Source organism: Podarcis filfolensis (genome assembly GCF_964270895.1).
Source record: "Podarcis filfolensis genome assembly, chromosome: 1".
NCBI classification, from domain to species: domain Eukaryota; kingdom Metazoa; phylum Chordata; class Lepidosauria; order Squamata; family Lacertidae; genus Podarcis; species Podarcis filfolensis.
Window position 1 is genome coordinate 69,881,631 of NC_139604.1, and position 23,521 is coordinate 69,905,151.

The 23,521-nt window shown below is 40.5% G+C and overlaps 1 protein-coding gene and 1 long non-coding RNA gene across 3 annotated transcripts in view; one reads left to right on the forward strand and one right to left on the reverse strand.

The window, feature by feature from the left end:
* The window catches only part of PARVA (parvin alpha), a 67,111-nt gene that overhangs the window by 23,156 nt on the left and 20,434 nt on the right, over window positions 1-23,521 (forward strand). Inside the window, exons 1-5 of one of the 2 annotated variants that reach the window (XM_083599852.1) lie at window positions 2,012-2,156; window positions 20,552-20,641; window positions 20,755-20,825; window positions 22,054-22,156; window positions 22,982-23,122. In XM_083599852.1, coding sequence (XP_083455978.1) covers window positions 2,027-2,156; window positions 20,552-20,641; window positions 20,755-20,825; window positions 22,054-22,156; window positions 22,982-23,122 — 535 coding nt within the window. In that variant the 5' untranslated portion in view covers window positions 2,012-2,026. Of the gene's footprint in view, window positions 1-2,011; window positions 2,157-20,551; window positions 20,642-20,754; window positions 20,826-22,053; window positions 22,157-22,981; window positions 23,123-23,521 lie in introns of those variants that run through there. The other variant, XM_083599851.1, reaches the window with a different exon arrangement.
* On the reverse strand, window positions 901-1,928 carry LOC310756560. Its single transcript, XR_014544928.1, has 2 exons — window positions 1,606-1,928; window positions 901-1,031 (listed from the first exon to the last, which is right to left on the reverse strand). It is a non-coding gene; the product is annotated as an uncharacterized lncRNA (long non-coding RNA).

The following is a 23,521-nucleotide window of genomic DNA, read 5'->3' on the forward strand; positions in this document are numbered from 1 at the left end:
ACCTGCTCTGCATTTGCATCCACCTTGGAAATCAGAAACATGCAGGATCAGGGTTCTAAATCACCAAGGGAGTGTATGCAGTAGAGCAGATTTTCCTCTTCAGACATTTCCTGTATGGATGTTGGCAGTGGTATAAAGGCAGAGCCTGGGGATAGGGTCCTGTTCTCCCTCTGCATGTGATTATGATCCTGCAAAGGATAATGCCGGAAAGAGGCTAATTTCTGTGCCCATGGGGCATTAGACAGTTTGTGTACAAGTAGCTAAGAGAACAAACTTGGTGTGCAGTCCTCTACTCAGTTAGCTGGTGGTAAGCCCCATTGAACTTGGCACGGTTACTTACAGGGAGCATGCATAGCATTGTAATGTAAATGCCTGTATCTACAAATACAGCTCTGATTAAAGTTGTAGCACAGACGAAATTACAAAAATCACATTTAAGTATTGCCCTTTTGATGCAGTACTGTGTAGCTTGAGTCGTGCCAAAAACTAATGGATCCTTTTACCGGAAACTGAAAATTAAAGAGGATGAGTAAGTAGTGCACTTCAAGGTTTCATAATATGCATTTAACTTAAATAATGAATGCCAAAATCTAGAGTCAGCCAGTAAGTTGCAACGTTTTCTTTGCAATATGTTTTTTCCACTCACCCTCTAATTAGGGGTCTCTTTCTTCCTCTTTACTACACTGGATAATAGCGTATTTCAACGCAGATTAGTGTGTGCTTTCAAAAGTAGGATGGAATAATCCAGTGTATTATTTCAGTACCAGTTATCACGAAGAGCATGCTAAAATTTATAACTTCCACTTTTGGGAATTTAATCCCCCCACCTTTTAAAGACATGTCTCCACAAAAGAACAGGATTAATTAAGTAATCTGACAACTATTAATAAAAGAGTCACATTTTATTCTTCACCAGTTATTTATTTAATAGGTGCATTCAGACACAAGCCTTTTTGTTCAAGGTTTCTAGCTTTGCTCCTTAGCATGTTTTGACAACGTATTCCACCGCCAGGATTTTCCACTCCAATGTCCTGCAAAAATAATGTTTCAAGGCAATCATACCATTGGACGTGGCTTGACAATTACGTATCTGAGTACAGTTGTACATTGGATCCCGAACGCCTTGCGAGTCGAACGTTTTGGCTCTCAAACTGCAAAGTGAGTGTTCCGGTTTGCAATCGTTCTTTGGAACCCAAACATCCGATGCAACTTCCACAGCTTCCAGTTGGCTGCAGGAGCTTTCTGCAGCCAGTTGGAAGCTGTGCCTTGGTTTCCGAACATTTTGGAAGTCAAATGGACTTCCGGAATGGATTCCATTCAACTTCCGATGTACCACTGTACTGTTTCCTCCTCCACCTTGGTCACACTACAAGCACATGCTTGTAGATTTCCACAGATGAGTAAAGGGTACTTGTAGTGTAGTCTTAGTTATGTCCACTCTGAAGTGAGCCTTTCAGAATTCAGTGGAACATACTCACAGGCATGTGAAGTTAGGATTGCAGCCTTCAGCTGTGGCCTTTCCCATCCCCTCTTCGCAACCCCCCCCCACCAAAAAAATACATTTTTATAAACTGGATGGTGGTGGTGGTGAAATCTTCCTTTTACCTTACTGCAAAAGTGGAGAAGATCTGACAGGAGGTGGAAAAGCCACTTACATGTCCTGTGTCCTGCTAGTCCTGGAATAATAACCTAAGACTTTCTTTCCAGCCATGAAATAAAAACTTGAAAGACAGGGGTACTGCCTGGCACTCAGATCTCGCCCACTTTTGTCTTTCCCACTTTTGAATAACGTTCCACCCACCTCTCCCTTGTCTTCTTGCAACGACAGCTCCCCAATCTCCCCAATAATAACACGAGTTTTTATGAAGCCAGGGGGACAATCTTAGAATAGAGACTGAGGAAGAATCAGGGTAGTCTGGAACTCCTGAATGCTGGCCGACCACACCCACCGCAGATGTCACAGAGGTGGTAAGCGGAGGGCGGAGCTGCAAGAAGTGTCATCTGGATAATAAGTGCTGAATTAGTGATGCGAAAAATCAAAACAGATTTTACCCTTGAGATACAAAACTGGAAAAAAGAATTCCAGAAAGCGCTACAATGTCATCTGAAAGCACCTGGAGAACAAGAAGGAAAGAGCTCATTTCACTTAGTCAAGTGTAAATAAAATCCATGTTTAATAACCTTTTTTTCAAGTAAAGGGGAGGGAAAGATGTTAGCTCTGCAGATATCAGGAAGTAGATGTAAAAAAACCCATGGTGGAGTGAACGAGGGCTTAGCAATGTGTGCATTCTACCTAGAAATCAGATATGGCAATGTTTCTGTTTAATGTGGCAACAGGGAACTAGAGCCAGAAGCCCAATGAATATGAAAATCCTCCTTCTTTCGTTCTTGTTTACATTCAGGGAAAAAGTGCAAGCTCTTACTTTAACCCTTTTTGTTTCCACCAAAATGAAAGTCACTTTTTGATAGATAATGGAAAAGCTATAGAAGTGTCAAAGTATGCTTTGTAATTTTATTTAACGAAGTAATTCAAAATGGGGAGGAGACTCTTTGAAGCCAAGTTCTGCTGTTTTGTTAACCTAGGCAGCCAAAGTTTGCACAGCTGCAAAGGGGAAGATAACTTTAACCCTTTTCTTGCAATATTAGCCTTAAGTATATTGCTTAAATATAGTTTTCAGAAGCAACCTGTGTCCTACACAAAGGCCAGCAGCTGCTGTATAAAATAGTTCCATCTCCAGGACAATTCTCTCCTTCCTTTTTCTAGCTGGGTGGCCACTTACATCTCATCAAAAAAGAGGAAATGAATCACCAAAAAAAGGACACACTTTTATATAAAGTATTTTATAACCTATGTACACAGATAAGACATTAGAAACGATTTAAAAACAAATGCTATGGGCTATATCTAATGCTGCGTTTCTGCTGGCACAAGGATCTTTGTGTGTGCAACTGAAATTTCTCTTCTACCCCCTCCAGCCACATATATCTCCCTCCCCAAGAAAATTAGCTCCAGGGGGGTTGGGAGATTCCATTCCACCTTTTGTTGCAGATATGTGGGATTGTCTATTTAAAGTCCAGCACAGATTGCTGGGTACCGTGAATGGAACTTCCGCTCAGTGTATTGCTTTTTCTTTTGAGTCTCTCTCCGAGAAGATGGCAAGGAGAGATGACATGTTTCTTTGTCCTGATTTATGTATAATAAATCGGTAGTTTTAGTATGTATAAACAGCCTCAAGCCTATTCTGTTGTGCAGTTTGCTCTGCTAAGTAAAGTGTGCTCAAGTCAGCAAGCTTGAGTCGCTGATTTACGTCGGAGCCAATGGTTGATGAATCTCCGCAGCACGAAGGCTGAGAGGGAGATGATCCAGCTGGGGCCGAGCCAGCTGGTCTATCAATGCCGACCTGAATCAGATTTTGAGGTGCATGTGGTAGGGGGAGAGGAAGTCCCATTTTACCAATGAAACCTTGCTGGTTCAGCATTGGATGCAACTCATCATAGTGGGAAAGACTGTGCCTGAGGGCTAGGGACATCACGGGATACAACCCAGAATTTCTTTTCTTTGCTCCTCATTTTTTATATAGCTGTTAAATCTTACAACTCTACAATTAACAATTTAAAATGATAAACCATAAATAACAAAACGACCCAAAGTGTCTAAAGGGTTTTTGTTTGATTGGCAGCTCATTGTTTGGATGGAAGAGAGATGTATTCCCTCCCTTAACTTTAGCTGAATTGTGCTTGTTATAAGAACAAAACTGCTCCTTTTCCCTTACGGGGTATCCCAAGAGCCCATATAGAGTCCTTAAGTAGGTCCCCTATCTGAAGGAAAAAATAACAGAGGCCAACCAGAGAATATTGAGAAGCAAGGCAGCCAGTAAGCCTGATCTTTATTAGGAGGCAGGAGCGACCCAGAACAATGGTGTGCAAGCCCTTATATAGACTTTTGAAATTGTCCACCCTGTAGCCAGAGAGCCCCCCCCCAAGAAAAACAACCATCATACATACATCACAGAAGGAGGCGGTCTCCAACAAAGATCCTCTTTGTCAGGATACCTGGTAATGGCCAGTGATTGCTCTGCCTGGCCAGCCTGGGCATTCTTTTGTGATGATAAATGCTTGTAATTCCTGAATCCAGGTCACAGGCTCAGCCTGTTCATACACACATGCCATTAAGATAGGTAAGCAAAAGACAACGGAGAGGCTTTCCCATTTCCTTCCTCCTTGCAGAGAAGTATTTGAGGTCACTGGGAGAGTCAAAATGGTTTCAGGATTGTTCTGTACTATTTCAGACGCTTGGTTTATATACTTATGTATGTGTTTGTCTTGTACATTTATGAACATTTATTTTATATTTGGGACCTTAGAATTCTTATAACAAGCTTATCAAGATAGAGTCAAGAACATAAGACAGTTCTCCTAAGGCAGGGGTGTCCAAACTTTTTTCAAAGAGAGCCAGATTTAATAAAGTGATTAGGACTGAGCTTTGAAGTTGTTGAGCTTTTTTTAAAGATTGAAGAAGTTGTTGAGCTTTTAAAGATTGAAGTTGTTGTTGCCACAGGGGCCAGATTCAACAGACCAATAGGCTGCATTAGGCCCCCAAAACGGACTTTGGACATGCCTGTCCTAAGGACATTTACAAGGAAGGAAGAATCATTTGAATTCAGCTGGACTTGCTTCTGAGTAAACATGTTAAGGCTCGTAAATACTCCCATAATGATCTAATTGTAGGAAACCACAATGGTAGAGGCTTCTTATAAAAGACCCTAGAGACCATTTACAGAAAATTCTATGTGACAATTTCCACCAGCCCTGGTTTGCAGAAAGCTCAGGATGCAAGCTGTATCAAAATTGGAGAAGAATTCTAAAAGTCCCTGATGTCCTGCGAACTCTTTAAAGTAGATTTCAGGTAGCTAAAAGCCAACTGCCTGATTTTCATGATTTACTTCAAGGAGTTAAAAATCCAGAGCTGTGCTGGATGAGCCAGATGGTCTTTAACAGTAACATTGTTCATATTGTTTAGATTATCCTGTTGCAAGTACAGTGCCTCGTTTACCTTTTATGGAAGAAAGTGTGGAAAATTGACCACAGATGTACGCAGCTTGGAATGATGGCTGAGGCAAGGCTTTCCAGGCCTCCCTCTCTAATGCGCTTGATCCCACAGATAAAAAATAAATACAGAAATGTGAGGAGGCAGCATGAGAATTCTCTAGCATTACCTATTTAAGTGTTTACTTTAGATCTCTGAGCTGCTAAAGCTCTCATTTCCTTAAAAACCAAATGTCATTTGTTTCCCTTGTATACTATTACATTTAAGCAGCTTTGGCACAGATATTTAACCAAGTACTAAGCAGCACAAGATTTATACACATCTTCTATAAATTACCACCTCCCCCCGCAACACACACACAAACATTTATAAGCAGGTAGGGGAGAAACCTTGACATATATAGACTTCAAACACAGTTCCTAATTAAAAAGAAAGGAGATGATGGTTGTTTTTGTCCTGTATAACAGAGAGCATACATGCACTATTAATATAGCTTTGATTACTATCGGAAGCCAAGCTTGTGCCAAATTAATTAGCTAAACCTTTGCTTACTTTCAGCCATGTGTTGAATTTGCACTGTAACTTCAAAGGCATATCTGAATAGAAATGCACTTCTTCTCGGGTTGAGTCAGATCTTGATTTTGAATATAAAATGGCGTAAATGAGAATTGCAAATGAAAAGCTACGTGCTCTGTTCTGTAAAGTCCTTTTGTTTCTTATCACTTTCCTTTCTGCCCCTCATTTCCTTCCTCTTACTGATGGCTGATGTCAAACTGCATTTACTTCTGGCAAGTGGGTTCCTAATTGGAGTTTCAGTGCTGACATGACAGCATTTGCATGCAGGTGCTCCTGCCACAGACCCCAGCTGCTCCAGCTTTCATAACCCCTGGGAGAAGGGCGAGCCAAATTCATAAACCCGCTCGGTGTCTGAAGCTACCAAAGACGAAAATCCCAAGTTAGTTTTGATAAATGGAATGCCTTGGCTCACGTGCCTTTTGGCTAATAAGGAGACAGCCTGATGGACTGTCTGCACACCTGGAACATACTTGTTTACATGATAGATAAGTTGGTAATACATTAAACCACGGGCTGCAAGCCCAGATTCAGGCTGTCTATTATGGATGTAGAGCTTTAAAAGAAACATAGGAAGCTGCCTTATACTGAGTCAGACCATTGGTGTGTCTACTCTGCACAGTTTATTTTCTATACTGTACTGACTGGCAGTAACTCTCTGTGATTTCAGACAGTCTTTCCCAACCCTACCAGCAGATGCCTGGGACCTTTTATACACAAAGCATGTCTCCTCCTAATCCCTGCCTGCTTTGCCAGATTTCTGATAAAGTATAGAAGTGGAACTGAGTTGGTCTTTTCTGCCACATCCAGCCTGGCATTCTATTATGAGACCCTGGATGGCTACTTAGAGCATGGATGGTGGCCTGCATCTAGTCTGCTTACTCTGGCATTTGTAGATAAACTCATGTTTTGCTTTTGCCATTTTGGGGGGAAAAACTAGATAGAATGTGTTATGAGTCCAACTGGGAAAAGATGCCTAAAAAAGAGTATATATTTTTTCCCTTAGTAATTTTAGTAAAATATGCCACCTTTATATTTGGAAAGTATGTGATAAAGTTTGTATTGTGTTGATGTCACCCTTGGGCAGCTGCTGTGGTCCCGGCACTCTGCCAGGACCCTACTTCTATCCCTCCCCTCGACAGCAGCCAGCAATCAATGCCAGGCACCAGGTGTCACAGTTTAATTTCCCACAATGCTCTGTGGATCTACAGTGTTTAAGACACTATTGGAGGTGTAAATGGCATCACTTGGCACTGCTTCAGCTTGTTGCTACTGACCACTTCTGCGGCTACCAAGGCCTACTACCAGACACCAATTTGCCAAGCGGTCCCCTAGGCTTCAATGGACTGGATGAGAACCACTCCATTACCGAGGCAAGACGATGGTCCAGCACATCCATTGCCCCACCTGCAAAGGTAAAGTAGAGCTGTGTGTCACCAGCATATTGCTGACAATGTATTCCAAAACTCTGGATGATCATGTAGATGTTAAACAACATGGGGTATGAGCATATAACGTCGATCCTGGCCCAACTGCACTGGCTGCCAGTTACTTTCTGGGCCCAATTCAAAGTGCTGGTTTTGACATATAAAGCCTTAAATGCCTCAGGACCGCAATACCTCAAGGACTGCCTTTTGACGGAAGTCCGGCCGTCATTAAATGGTGCACAGCATAGAAAAAAGACACAGAGAGCCAGCTATATTTTCAGGACGGTATGAGCAGCTCCTTCAACCACTCTCCTCCGATTTTATTCTCCTTTGTTCTCCCCTGTCGCATGGCCGTTTTGCCAATGTCTCACGTTATCTCATCCGGTCATGGCTTTTACTACACCCATCACCATATAAGGTAATCACTGCCCAGAGGAAACACAACTCCATTTAAGGTCAATACATTCTAATACATTGTAAGGCACAGAGTGCTGGTCAGCCGAGGTCAGGGGGCACCCTGCAGTATTACAAGCCTCTGCCATGGCTTTATGACTCCCACAGCCTTTCCCCATATGAACTGACCTGGACCCTGCAGTCATCATCTGAGGCAGGTGGTCTGGAGGGCGGCAACACAGCAGTGGTCCTTTTCTGTGGTGGCTCCTCATTTGTGGAATGCTCTCTCCAGGGAGGCTTGCCTGGTGCTTTTAGGCATATTTTTAGGCAATAGGCAAAAACATTCCTCTTCCCCCAGGCCTTTGGCTAATTAAATCTATGGCCTTTTAAATTGTTGGGGGGGCTATTGTTTTGGTTTGTTACTATGTTGTGCATTATTGTGTTCTTATATTGTAAACTGCCCTGTGCTCCTTGAATGAAGGCTGGTACAGAATTTTTAAAAATAAAAATAAAAATTATAACATTTTCATTCTTTTAAAAATTTAGCTAATGGTTTATCTCTTATTTTGCAAAACACAACAGCACTTTTAGTAGAAAAGTGCCAACAAGAGCAGTAAATGACAACGATTTAGCAATCATATATATATGTCATTTGGAACTGCCAGCTACACGTTACAGTTGAAAGGGTGCACTAAAACAAGGTGGTTATAGCCCCCGCACGTAACAACAGCAATAATAATCACTATATCCAAATAACCATGGACAGATAGTTTTACCAACTTCCATTTCTCTCTCTCTCTCCCAGAAAGTGCCAGAGACTCAGCATATGTAGTTTTTGTAGTGAGAATTCTCATGAAGGAACAAATGGTTTCATTATTGGATTTTGTATCTCTAGACAGTATTTATTTTCTTAAAAATAAATATGCCCCACCTTTCTTTATGACATAAATTCAAAGTAGCTTTAGAAAGTCACAAGATACATAAGACACAATAAAACCAGTTCGGATCACTAAAATCAGGGCTTTTTTTTCTGGGGGTATGCATGGTTACGCATACCCCTAAACATTATGTGAATCTTTGTACTTTGGTCCATTTACTGTATTTATTTTTCTTGATTTAACTATAAAATGGTGATTTTCTTGAGTCAAAATGAGAGTACCCCTAAACATTTTTTAGGAAAAAAAAGCACTGACTAAAATCGATTTCGTATATTGAAAACTAAGAGAAGGGTAAAACAATTCAGCTTGAAAACAGGGAAACCTAACTCTTCCCCACACTAAAAGCATGGAGAATGGCTTAGAGCTGCTCCATACAGTCATTACTTGAAATTGGAAAGTTGCATGTTTTATATAAATTCCGCTCTGGCTCTCCACAAACCCCCCAAGCAAGAAAATCCCCACACACTATTGAATTTTCAAACCACACACTTGGTCATAGTCTGCTTATATGGCAGGAACGATGATGACAACATCTCCCAGCTAGTATTTCAGGAATAACCCACACGTCGGCTGTAATCAGCCCAAGATTGTTACAAAGATGAAAGGTTTGGGCTAATGTACAGAGCAGAAAGAAAGAAAAAACAAAAAATATATATTTTCATTATTGAGATAATGACCATATAATGTATGTGTGTGGAGGGGGGTGGGTGAAGTATTTGATTATAGATTATATATAAAAAAGACTCTGAAAGATAATTATTAATATAACTCACATAAAGGAGTCTATTCTATTTACTTATAGGTATAGAAAACAAAAAAAAAATTCACTATGCAGTTACAATTTTTATTTCCTCCATGGCTGCTGTAACATGCAAACTGTCTAGCTCACAAAACTGCATCAAAACAGTAGCATGCCCATGAATAACTGACTGTGCATCAGGGGTTGACTCTCAAGGAAACCACTGAGGTAAATAATCTTGATGAATATGAGAGGAGGATCAGTTGGGAGGCAGTCTAGGTAAGTGGGAGGTATCTGCTGGTCTCTCTTCTCCCCCTCCCTCTTCTCCCTGCCCCTGCTCCATGCATTCATGAAATCTGCAGGGATCTTCAGCAGGGGTGCTGGCCAGAGTGTCAGATGGAGATGTTTTTAAAATTTGTATTTTTACACTGTTGACATTTTCTTAGAACTATCCCCTGAATTTAGGGTTCAGACGATGTGGGTGCATAATTGTAGACATGCTGACAATAAAAAAGTGTGTCTTGGTATATATGCACACCCAAATCCCCTGTGTTAGTTAAGCCACCAGCTGCAAAAAGAGTGGCAGCAAAACTAATAATAATAATAATAATAATAATAATAATAATAATAATAATTTATTTGTACCCCACCCATCTTAATGTGGAATCATATGGGGGGGGGGGAAATGTGCTGAGGAGTTGGTGTCTAAGATGGATATATCAAAGGTGAATAAATTGGAGAAACACTACCAGATAATAGAGTGGCTTAACTGATAAGTGGAGAAAGCTTAGGATGTCCATAAAGCCAGTGCTGTTCCAAGAAAGGTTTTGTGGAAGAACTGAAGCAAAGCAGGAAAGATGGTCTGATGAATCAAAAGTTGCTGTTGTAAGCCCAGGGAACAGCCTATCAGTCATGAGATCTATAAATAAAATTGATTTATTTGTTAAATTTGTTTTCCACTCTTCCTTCCACTGTACACACACACACACACACACACACACACACACACACACACATTGGAGGCATGCTACTTTTGAAGTAATCAGCACTTTGAAGATCTATTAGTAATTAAATTGGACAACATATAACGTTAGTTAAAAATGCATTTTCTTCCCATTGCTATCTGGATTTTCTCATGGCCTAGATAATTTTATCCTATTAACATCAAACATACAGGTAACTTTAGAATCCTGCATCTGCATTATTTCTAGGAAAGCATAACATAATTAGAAATGGCAGTAATTGGCATTACATGGTTTAATTAAATTTCCTCCTCTGTGCACAAAACCTTTTAACCAGCCATTCCAGTGCTATTTCTGTATTTATTTGTTATGTGGCTAAATGTGTTATGTGGCAGATATGGTATTTATCCATTTTCACAAATTAAGCTATTAGTATTATGTTGCCTGTGAATTGTTTCTTGAACTGATGGGCAAAACCACCTGAGAGAGAGTTCCCACCTCTCTTCAATAAACTTCCTGTCTTCACTAAGCTGAAAATTGTGGGGTTGAGAAAGCACTGTTTTGTGAAAGACAGAAAGATCAGACTTCCAGTAATGTTGTGGACATTTTATGCTTGGGAGAAGAGAAGCACAGGAGCTTATTATCCTAAATAAGGGCAACACTGGACAGTAAAAATTCCTTCTAAATATCAGGAAGCAATGTTACTTCTGAAGCAGCCAGATTCAAAGGTATTCACAGAATTTCCCTGCCATCCTATACAGGTTAGGATTGTGGATTCTGAATATCCCAATGAAATGGTTCTCTTTGAACAGCTCTGAAATGCTTAGCAGTATTTCAGTTCTATCCCAACGCTTATATGCTGGATTTAGTCTGTTTGCTAAACAGCCCCTCAAAAATGACCTGGGAGATAATATACCTGGAAAAGGTAGGTGTCCCCTACAAAAAGAGATTGGTTGTGCCGTTGGGGTGGTATTCCTTTTACTGACCTTGAGACGCCAACAGTGGAGCTGGTCTATGGGAGGTGAAAGCACAGGAGGACCACTGAGTGTTCGGAGGCTAACAACAGCCCCCCTTTTTAAGGCTTTGAATGAAGGAGAGGCTGGTTACCCCTGTTGATATTATTGGCAAGCTCAGAGAGTCTCTACTAGGGGTGGAAGGATCTGTCAGTGTGGGTTCTCAGAGTTGCTCATTTTCCCCCCAATCTTAAATTCAGTCCTCCAGATTTCATTTTTTTAAAAAAAACCCCTCATTAAAATTCACCAGCATTTTTGTACAAATTTCTTTGTACTAAACACATTTTTGTATGCAATTTTTCTAGCTGCCATCCTTGATGTAATGTAGTCTTGTATGTTATTTTCACTAACGTATTAATTTTATGCACACATTTTTGTAAACATTGGTGGGAGAACTTCACTGCAAAATTCAGACAAGATTGCAAATGTTGAAAGAGGGCCATCGTTCTGTTCTCATGTTGTTTTGGAAAGAGCAAATTTGATAGATTCGCCTTTAAATGCAAACTGAATTGAATTTCTGCCCCGTCTCTAATCTCTGCTCCTTTACAAATGAATAGTGACTGGCCTGGTTCCAGATTGTGAGAAATGAATAAGGGAAATAAATCCCTTGGGGTAGAGACCAGTAGAGGGGAGTAAACAGACCACCATGTCAGCTGAGTGAGGGCCAGGTGATTCAGATAATCCTGGGGTGGGGGTTTTTAGTATAAGCTGGCCATTTGAAGGAATCCAGTGGTTTAGAGAGAATGTCTGGCGATCAGTTTAACTGCACTTGAACACTTTAATAATTAATGGGCTTTCTGGAGAGATGCTGAATCTGACCATTTTGATGCAGACTGGTTTCCCTTCCTTAAATCTATTAACCAGTGAGATTCATGCATTGGTAGCCTCACAATTAGACAAATGTAATGAGCTTTGTATGAGACCTCCCTTGGGATTGGCCTGGAATCTCCAGCTGGTGTGGAATGCTGCACTGGGTTGCTGAGTGGAGCACTCCGGTGCATACAGATTTCATCTGTGTTGAGGCAATTTGCACTGGCCGCCAACCAGCTACTTGACCATGCCCTACTCTGAACTACTTAACTCACCCATCCTTCATGATTACCCCTTTTGAAATGTGGAGACAGGACCATGCCAAAGCAGTATGCACAACAGGACTTGGGTTCCTTTGAGCTGCGCAAGTATTCCATGACTTCACTTACGTGGAAGATCTGATAACTGTTGCCTGGCCCAAAGGCCAACAGAGCAACAAGGAGAGGAAGGAACATAAACCAGGGATGTGAATTCCCAGTTCACAATTCCATTTCTTTTCTTTGGCTCTTGAATCAGGAAGGCTCTTTTGAGGACCACCAGGAGATTAGGGTAGGATCTGTTGTTGTGGTCTCTTGGGCAGCTGAGTCTCTTCACTGCCATCCAGAGTTAATCAAAAAGAGGGGAAGGGGTGTGGTGGACATTATTTCAACACACACCTGCTGCTTTCCAAGGCATCTTGGAGCACAGCAAATACGGTATATGTTCAAATGTATGTTTGCATTGGCAGAGTAAAGAAGTGCAAGGGTGAATGAAGAGGTGGGGAGCAAGGGTGAGGGGAGAACAGGAGAGGAGGCAATGAAGAAATGGATAACTCTTTGACAGCTGTGGTGTGGGGTTCAGAGCTGTTGCAGAGTAGATGTTGATGAGGCAGTGAAGAGAGGGAGGGGAGTGAAGGAAATGTTTTGCCACTGCCCACCACGGCCTTCTTAATACCTGCCTTACACCGATTCCCTGCTGCTGTAATTATGATGGGCTTTGTAAAATGTAATAGCCCAAGAATTCTGTAAGTCATTTGGATAAATAAGGTTGCCTGTTTGTCAAAACATTTAGCTTTCTAGATGAAATTTGCCCAGATGGGAATGGCAAATGTAGTTTGTTTTGCAGATGGTCTATGAGTCTCCTGTGGCATCATATTAAATTATATAGGCAGTCAGTCAGTTGTTCTACGATGCATTGAGCTTCGAGTTGCAATGTGCATTGAGTATTCTGTAGAGATACAGACTCAAAAGCATAATACTGCTACACAGGGCAGCAGCAGAACGGAGTGCTTTAAAAGTAGGGGACTTTTTAGTTGTCCTCGTGTTTGAGAAAATGAGGGCTTGGATAGTGTACAATGGGATGTGGAGCTTTTTGCCCCAAAGGTAAGGGATGCTACAGCCCTTGCTATTTTCTTTTTCATGTTGATTGCTATGGCTCTGAATGATTATTTGTGCTAAGCATTTAGGATGTTTTCAGAATTGATGTTTGTGGTGTTAGCTTTGCTTTGCTGTATTTTAATTTTTTTGGCAGGGTAATGTTTTTATGTTGCATTAGCTAGGCATCACATTGTGCTTTAGTACAGAGGTCAGTAGTTTTCTAAATATATAATCATCTAATAAATGTTGTGCTAAAAAAACTGGTTCTTTTGCACTGAAGTGTGTGTTGTTAATTTTAGTAAACGCAGATTAGCAATATCTGAACTGCATAATAATACAAAACAAAAAATTAAAATCTGTATATTCAAAGCCTACTTAGACATGCTTAGCCAAAATTGTTTTGTGTTTTATTATAACAAAACTTTTTGGGAACCAAGTATCTTTTAATTTCAGGTCTCCTTAATTCTGCTGGTTGCTAATAACCTCTCACAGTTGTATTGCTATGTGCTTTATATTTGACTGTGTTCTGAACAAGTTTGATCAGATTTCCCAACATGAGTATCAGAGAGACTACTTGATTGTATTCAAAAGCGTTTATTGTGAACAGCTGCATGAGTTATTCACACTTTAACACCAGAAACATGGGGGAATTATATTGGATAAGCTGGCATTTGTAAATTCATATTTATGGCATTCAGAACTGATTATCTTAACACTCAGCTGCCTGGTTGGAAAGGGTTTATTTGAAGTTTTCTGCAATCATGCTACTGTGGTACAAAGATATGGGTAGAAATTGAATCAGAATTATTTATTCATCACAGTGCTGAAAAGTAATGTGCATGTGGATGAAGCACTTTTAAAGAAATACGGCTTTAATTTGGCATCCAATTATATGGGTTTAAAACTCATTGAAACTAGTTGGACTGTACATATGTGTACAGGATTGCAATCTAGTTTATGTTCTATGTAGCTGAAAGCAATCCAGTGTCTCTCTCTTTCTCTAGCTGGTGGCAAGGCACCAATTCTTGTGTATGTGTGTGTTTGCTCTTTTGAAACAAATAGAATTTTGAAGCTTTTTTTATCCAACACTCCAGGTTGCCTTGACATGCCTTGACAGTCTTGAGCTACACCAATGTTGTGGACACTGTTGTCAAACTAATACCCAAGAATATCAGTACTGCAAAAGGGTATCTAGGGCTTTAAAATAAATTTATTGTTGATGGGAAAGGGAATATGTGAATGCATGCTGCATATAGCATGGAGAGCTCTTCCTGTTTGGTTGAGTTGCTCAAATCATGAATGTTCTGAGAACATTTTGACATACCCCAAACTCAGGCAGCCTCATTTACAGCCTCATGTTTGCTAATGAGACAGACCATGCACATTCATTGTTGTGTTAGCTACCAGTTGCTTTGTGTCTGCTCCTGGCAACTACCTCAGGAAGTTAGGGACCAATCAAATGCAGCATCTTTTTACATGACTATTTGTTTGCTCATGCCTGCTTATCTGAAACCAGTGAAGCTGGTATGGCAGAAGTGTAGTCAGCTGCTGTGTTGTGTTGTCTCTGATTCTCTTGCTCCAGCAGTATATGGCCCTGGATCAGCAACCAGAAGTGTGGGTGTGTGGAAGGAGTGGCCGTTGCTTTTCTGCCAAGTCTCAAACCCAGAATATTTCAATACCAAAACCAACAACTCATTTTTTCCCTTAATGTATAGAGTGAAGTCTGGGTTAAAGAAAGAGGAAAGTCCACATAGTTAGGTTTGCAAAGGGCAGCAGGTGAAATCATACTTCAGCTATCTAGAAGAGCATCCAATTCATTTCACCAAGCTTTTGTTTGGTATCTGTGAGATGTGTTCTAAATGAAGTGTGGGTAGGACTGCGGTTTTACAGCCCAATCCAACTTTTTAAAGAAATAAGCTGTAGACTTCAATGGATTAGTCCATAAGATGTCACAGAACCTAGTCAGCAGAAGACTTATGTTGCTACCTCTTCCCCTTCTAGTTTGCACTGCGTACACTAGGTGGCCTCAGACAACCTACTAGCCTCAGCTTCAGTATATGGATAGTAATACTGACCTACTTTGTAGGTCATTGGGATAATGCATCATCCCCTTCCAACTCTGCTTTAAATCAGTACAGTACAGTATAGAAGTGCTAAGTGGTGTTATCTGAAATGTCAATACCGGTAGAATGGTAATTCAAGTTGCATTCATTGCTCAACTTCACATTACAAGCAAAAGTTATGTAGAAAATATCCGTTGCAATAACCTAATTGTGGGTGCTTTGGCATTAGGAACAAAGTTATCTGGAGCAAAGGAGCATCAGTGGTGGCAGAATTAAAACAATATACTTTTATAGTGCTAACAGTGTAGATCTGACAGGATTCCTTCATGGATCACTGCCAAGAAGGCATTGCTCCTAGTGGATACTGATCTATTCTCCCTGACTTATAGCACCTGTAAGACAGGAGTAGCCAATGTGGTACCCTTCGTATGTTTGTGGGCTATAGTTCCCTTGCCCTTTGGCCCCACATTGACTGGGGTTGATGGGGGTTGTACTCCAGCATCTGGATTACAGGTTGACTACCACTGCTTTAAGAGGCCCTCATGGAACATAATTCTTTGGAATAATGGAATCATAAGGTTAAATGTGTTCCCTCAAACTGATGGGTCTTGTTATTTCTTCAATGCGGTTATTGAAGAAAGCCGAAGGAATCTATGGAATCCCTAGGATCCTTTTAAAAATAGATTCTCTTTTACTTTCTTCTTTTTTTTGCCAACCACAACCGTGGGCTGGGATGATCTTTTCCTAAAAGCTTAAACTGAAAGAATGCAGTTTAAGAAGCGAAACCGCACTGCTCTGCTTGTGAAGAAAGTGTGTTAGAAGTAGGTATGGCTAAATATAGAGCAGAAACTGTTAGTTTTGAAAGCTCTTGGCATCACAAATCCTTTTTTCACATTTGGCATGCCCCTTGTAGTGCCTCACATTATCTGCAGGCGCTGAGTACCCTGCTGACTGAAGCTACCTCCTTATAGGTTCTCTCTCTCATTGAAGGTTTGATTTGGTGGGAACAGCAGCACATTGGCATAGGTCATCACCACAGTGGGGTGTGTGTGTTGTAGGTTGGTGATGTTTCAGAGGCGCCCTGGTTCTCTCTTCCAGTCTCTCAGATCAGCACACCTTGTTGTGACCCCTTGTAAGATTCTCCTCTACCATCACTAAGTTTCAAAGGATATAGTGTTTATCCAGCTGGAAGAGGCGTTAATGCAAGGTTGCTGTTGCATCATTCCTGCGTAAAGACAAGAATATGCTTTTTAAAAAAATAAAATAAAAATAAATCCATCCTTCCTGCTGAATGGGAATTGGAATAGATGGTAGACACTGTGTTGTCAAAATGGTTCTGAAAAATACAATGAAGGCTGAAAAGCTCAGTTACTGTGTGTTGAGTAAGTATCATTTGTTTTGGGTGTTCTTTTCCTCTTTGATCAACAGCTTTGTAATATTTGCTGGTTCCATTTAACAGAAAGCTGGAAAAAGATAATGGATTAGACAAAAAAATACTGCTGCACTGCACAAGATTGGGCAGATGAGAAAAGTCCAAGGCACTAGGCCTTTAATTTCTATTATACACAAACCAATTAGATTGTGTTGTTTGACTTCCTTCCATTTTTGTTATGTTTTATTTAAAAGAGAAATGAAACAGCCACAGAAAATAGGCCCTTTCTGGAAAATGTGTACTAATGCATCACCATCAGATTGATGTATGTTGTTTGCACAGTCACCTTTACAAGTGATTGGCTGGGAGTCAGCAGTTAATGCATTAGGGACAGTGTTGTACTACAGATGGTTTCCTGAAAATGATTTTCGATTGTAAACATGCATGTGTCTATTTTGGGGGGCTTCCCTCATTAATTATGTCTTTTGAGAACGAATTGCTTAAGAATGTGCAGTTTATGTTCTGGAAACACTTTTCAAACTGATCACCTCATAAAAAGCCATCTGCATAGTTGCAATTTTATGTTTATGTGTTTTGTGATAATTAATTTTCAATCACACATTTAACCGTTCTATCATTTCATCGCTGCCCTCAAAACAGTGGGTTGAATCCAGACCTGCCCTCCTTCTATGCATGCACAGGGCTTTGGAGAGGCTTTCACTGGAGGCAGGGATGCTGGTTTGCCTTCTGCTTGCCCTCCTCCCACCCCACCCTGTGTGGCTTTTCACAGGAGGCTGCAGAGGTATGGGGAAATTGGCAAAAATGGCCACCGTGGTTTCCTCCAGTGGGAATGTCCTATGAGTGAAATCTTGCTCACACGAAGCTGGATCCAACCCAGAGGCTTTTCCCTCATTTGCGTGCAACACTGTGTACAAAATGTACAAAACTGTGCATCTAGCTGAAGTAATTCATCTGTAGTAAATTAAATGAAACTCAGTATGCACACATGTGGATTTACACTACAGCTAAAGGTGCAAAATCTCCTTTTTCTAGCTAACTTTGATCTACCTTTCATTTTTTTACATTTCTCAAACTTTAGCACAAAGGTTGATTACAGAGTTTTTATTTGATCCTCCTGAAAAGAAACAGAATATATTTTGCTTGCATTTTGTTCCCAAACGTGCCTCTGCTGCGTTAAATTTATGCTAGGGCTTGGTGTATGCGTTTTTCTTTTCGTGTTTTTATATATTTAAGGAACTGGATTTGGCCAGCAGACTGGATCCTTCCTTTCCTCACTCCAACTATGATGGGTGGAGTTGTCAAACTTTAAAGGGAGCAGCTGTCTGCTGATTGGTGAAGAGCGTTTGCTTTCTAAGGGGATGGCTCTTAAAGCCAATTGCTTGCAAATGAACTTCAAAGGGGTGGCTGTCAGTACACATCAGCTTATTGAAGCTAACTCACTGCTGGGGAGTCCCTGATGGGGAGCACCTTAGTACACCCAGTGTCATTGGTCTCCCTCTGTGTGCTAATCAACTGATGGGCACTGAGAGGGAGCCCCATTTACCACAGAATAATGGAGAGCACACTAAAGTGGGAATTTTGTGGGCCTTATACAGTGGTACCTCGGGTTATGTACTTAATTCATTCCGGAGGTTCGTTCTTAACCTGAAACTGTTCTTAACCTGAAGCACCAATTTAGCTAATGGGGCCTCCTGCTGCTGCCACCCCGCCGCCGCACGATTTCTGTTCTCATCCCGAAGCAAAGTTCTTAACCCGAGGTAATATTTTTGGGTTAGCGGAGTCTGTAACCTGAAGTGTATGTAACCTGAAGCGTATGTAACCGGAAGCGTATGTAACCTGAGGTACTACTGTACCAGGTTTTCTGTCATTGTCAAATTCTGGGTTATCTCACTTTGTTTAACATAAATGATTATATGGGTAAAATTCAAGTAAATGGTCACCTTGTAACTAGAGTGTCTTGTGGCTTTGATAACAATAAATAGCATTATTTTTTTAAAAAAATATGATAATATGATGTTAATGAGACAGCCACCAGCAATAGCCTCATGTACAGCATTTCTAATGACTCGCATGAGAGTGTTGGCATCTCTAGCACTACAGCAGTGCATTGGTTTGGGCAGCGTAAATACTCAATGATACAATCTTAAAATCTTACCTTAACTTTTTCATTTATTTAAATGATTACAGTTTCAATCAGTTCAATTCAGCAGCCCAATAAAACCTGTATAATACATTTAAGCAGATGGAATTAATAAATCTTTTAGAGCTCTTCTAAAGGCCTGCAGCAATGGACTCTGACTTACCTCAATCAGCCACATGTTCCACAAACGTGGGCAATGTTATCTTTCCCACTTAATTCTTCTCCTAGCACCTGTCCTCGCTAAGGCAGTGTACTGTATACTAGTGACCACAGAAGAAGCTGAAATCCACAGAACTGCATTGATACGGAACTGTCATAAGGAGATAGCAAGTACATTGCAGCCAATGCATCAACAATACAAACCATGTTTACGCAATTAAGGGAAGATATCTGGCGTCTTCCCACAGCAGGGAAGATTAGTTACTACCAGAGGGAGGTTGGTGTGAAACTTTCACAGCTGCTCCCCTCCTTTCTCCTCTGTGATGATGGGAAATGAAGTAAGAGAAGCTCTTTAAAAGTACAAAGTTGGAAAATCACTGACCTAAGGAAATATAAATAGTTATCAAAGTACATGAGGAAGTCTTAATATAATGAAGCGTGGAGCACTAGTCTGCATATGCTAAGGGAATAACGCTTATTTAAACCTTGTGGGCAGCAGTATTTGTGCTCATCAGCTTCTACTAACTTCGAGGGGGCTCTTACATATGCATTATTAAAGGAGAGAATGTGGCTCATTTGGTCAAATTTCATAGTTTAGATTTATGAACTTGTATTCCTGGATCTTCTGATTAAGATGTCTGTTTGGCTAAAAATAGATGCTTTAGGGTGGGTGGGTGGGTGTGAGAGAGAGCACACACACACAAATATTTCCATTCTTTGGATTAGCTTCATCAAATATAACATATTAGAGAGGTTTTTGCGTGGTTCTGGTATTTTGATTGCCAAATGCATTGGTATTTTATGCTACCCATTTTGAATTAACCTTTTTTTTTTGTACATTGCTGAAACAACCCAGTTGTGGGTCAATTAACAAACGCTAATTAAAAAATAAATGTGAAAGTTCCAGTGAGCTAGCTGAGCTGAAATTTTAGATGCCAACATGACGCAAAACAAAAGAATTTCCACAATGTAACTTTTTGTTTTTAATAGGACCGGTGTCTGACATCAGTGTAACAAAATGCTTCATGGTTTTGCAACTTGGCAATGTGACCAGAATGCCTTTGTGATAAATTACGCAGTTAGATTTGTGGTAGACGGAAAGGATGTGTAATATTTTTTTGCACGTTGACTATAGCCTTGTTTGAATTTGTAGAATTTTGGATGAAAAAATAAGAGCCAAACCAGAACCTCTTCGTTTTAGCAGGCTTGAACAAATCATGAAACTGAGAAAGAATGGGGAAGATCTGGGTTTATGTGTTCCCCTGCATGTGCATGCCAGTTTTCTCAAAATCTTTGAAAGCATACAGGTCCAAGTGCTTGGCTCCCCACAAAGTTGCTTATTGTCAGTTACACATGAGAGCTGCAATTTGGATTGGCTAAATATTTTTCACTGTTGGATCCATTACTTTTCTGCTAAATACATGTGGAGATTAGGCTTTGAGTTCACGTTCTTACTGCTGCTGGAAAGCTTTAAGATGTAAATGCTAAGGAAAAACAAGACAAGTTTCACTGAACTGTTTTATTTCTTCTTCTCCTTAGTGTCTGAACTACAAGAAGAAGGAATAAATGCCATTAACCTACCACTCAGCCCAATCCCTTTTGAACTAGATCCTGAAGATACTATGCTAGGTAAGTTAAAATACATTTTTGCTTAGTCTAACTAATGGATGGAAACAAAATGTCACAAGCCTACCTTCTTTGTAATGGATATCTCCTATTTCCCCATTTCCACCCCCCTAAAGAGGAAAATGAAGTCCGAACCATGATTGATCCAAATTCAAGAAGTGACCCAAAACTACAGGAGCTGATGAAGGTAAATATGTAAGCACTTTCAAAGTCTTCTAAAAATACAAAGCAAAGAAAACATATGTATTTATTTGTTGCATTTATATCCCACCCTTTTCTCTAAGGAGCTCCAAGGGTTTTCCCCCTCCTTGTTTAATCCACAAAACAACCCTGTGAGGTAGGTTAAGTTGAGAAGCAATGGCTGGCCCTAGGTCCCCCATAAAGCTTTATGGCCAAGTGGGCATTTGAACTCTGGTATCCCAGCTCCTAGTCTCACACTCAAACCACTACACCATGTTGGCCAACCACTGTGAGAGCAAGGAAAACCACATAATACAGAATTGCACTTTTAAGTTGTGGTTCATGCTACTCCATCAGTTTTCCTCTTTACTGGCTGTGTAAGGACCAGAACATCAACCTTGAAAAGCTTGTTCCCTGTTTCCTGGAGCGATCAGCCTGAGGATCCTTGGCTTCTTTAAGAGAAAATGGTTTGAATTCACATCTTCAGTGTTGAACAATCCCTACTCTCCTTTTCACCTACCTTTGTTCCCAATTGGCCTGGGTAATAATCTCAAATATTTCTATCTTGCCAATTTGACTCTTATCAGGGTCTCCAATGCACAATAAAAAAATAAACATAGTCTAACATGAAAAAACACAAACATAATCTTAACAAAAATGGTACATCTCAAATTTACAGTAGAAGCTAAAAGCCCTGCCAATGACAGAAAGGGCAAGCAAATTTGCATTTTTCAGAGCTTAACGTTGCTCCAAAAGCTTGGAAAATTAAGTTTCCACAGATGCTAGAGACTGAGAGGTGTGTGTGTGTGTGTGTGTGTGTGTGTGTGTGTGTGAGAGAGAGAGAGAGAGAGAGAGAGAGAGAGAGAGAGAGAGAGTGAGAGTGTAGGTGTATTTCAGTCCCACTGCCTCTTCCGTGTTTGCATTACAACATTATTATTATTATTTTGCTATAACTCTGCCTGTTTATGCATTAACACCTGCCATATTCCAAGGCCTCAGGGTAGCCGGTGGTTATTTAATGTGAAATTAAAAGATTCCTGTCCATGAGGACAAAATCCCAGCACAGTTGAAATCAGAAGGAATTGTTCTGTCTAATTTTGTACAATTAACATTTAATCAGACCTGCTATTCGGAAGCACCCTCTGTCATTTCTGAGACCACGTTGCACAAAATAGAAAGTTGGTTTGTGATGTACACACATATGAACTATTTCTGAATCTTTGTCTCTTGCACAGGTGCTAATTGACTGGATTAACGATGTTTTAGTAGGAGAACGAATTATTGTAAAAGACCTGGCTGAAGACCTGTACGATGGACAAGTACTGCAGAAACTCTTCGGTGAGAAATAATTTTATGCATATCACTGGAGACATTTTTCAGGTGCTTGTTTGTAGTTAGGAGTAACATAGGCACTGGTTTCCATTACTTTATATTTCATATTGCTTCAGGCATCAGTAACTTATGTAGTCATCAAGATGGGATGGGACAAAGTTGGGCGAGCTCTGGAGCAGTGGTGGCCCTACAGCAGCATGCACACCTGTAGAATACTCCCAGCATGTTTCCGAGCACAGTTCAAAGTGGTGGTGCTGACCTTTAAAGCCGTAAACGGCCTCAGTCCTGTATACCTGAAGGAGCGTCTCCACCCCCATCGTTCTGCCTGGACACTGAGGTCCAGCGCCAAGGGCCTTCTGGCGGTTCCCTCACTGCAAGAAGCAAAGTTACAGGGAACCAGGCAGAGGGCCTTCTCAGCAGTGGTGCCCTTCCTGTGGAATGCCCTCTCTTCAGATGTCAAGGAGATAAAGAACTACATAACTTTTAGAAGACATCTGGAAGACAGCCCTGAATCGGGAAGTTTTTAATTTGATATTTTAGTATATTCTGATATATGCTGTGAGCCACCCAGAGTGGCTGGGGAAATCCAGCCAGATGGGCAGGGTATTAATAATTGGAAATAAATGGAAAATCGGATGGAATTCTTAGGAGAACAGAGATGCAACAGAAGACAAAGTGTGATAGGCTTGAGAAGTTGCCAAATTTTGAGACTTCAAACCAGTTATCTACAGAAAATCCTTTGTTATATGTGGGACGGAATGTCTTTGCGTAGCACTTGGTACATGGAGTTGAGGTGTAGACTTACAGCTTTTTCTTCCATTATCACTTCAGAGAAGCTAGAGAGTGAGAAACTCAACGTTGCTGAAGTCACACAGTCTGAAATAGCTCAGAAACAAAAGCTGCAGACAGTCCTTGAAAAGATCAATGAAACCCTTAAACTTCCTCCAAGGAGCATCAAGTGGAATGTTGACTGTGAGTTACACATTTTACAGTGGAATTCTTGGTTACTGGTGGTATTGAAAGTTATGTTTTTCTGCTGTGTTTTGTAAAACGTATTGAATTAGACAGAAGCTAGAAGGCAGATTGAGCAAGTTTATATCTAGAATTGCGTAAGGTGTGCAAAAGTATAGATAAATATATATGTCCTCATTAGTAATGTACTTACCTCTACTGACAGTTGTACACATTATGTTTGATTCCACACACACTCCAGAGTTCCTATTGCATGCACAGTATGGGCCCTGTACATACATGGCAGGGAATGAGTTCTTTTTTTTTTTAATTATTCCTGTTACAGTCTCCTTATGGAACTTGCATTTTTTTTATTCATTTTTTTATTTCCAAGGATTTATAACCCGCTTTTCCATATAA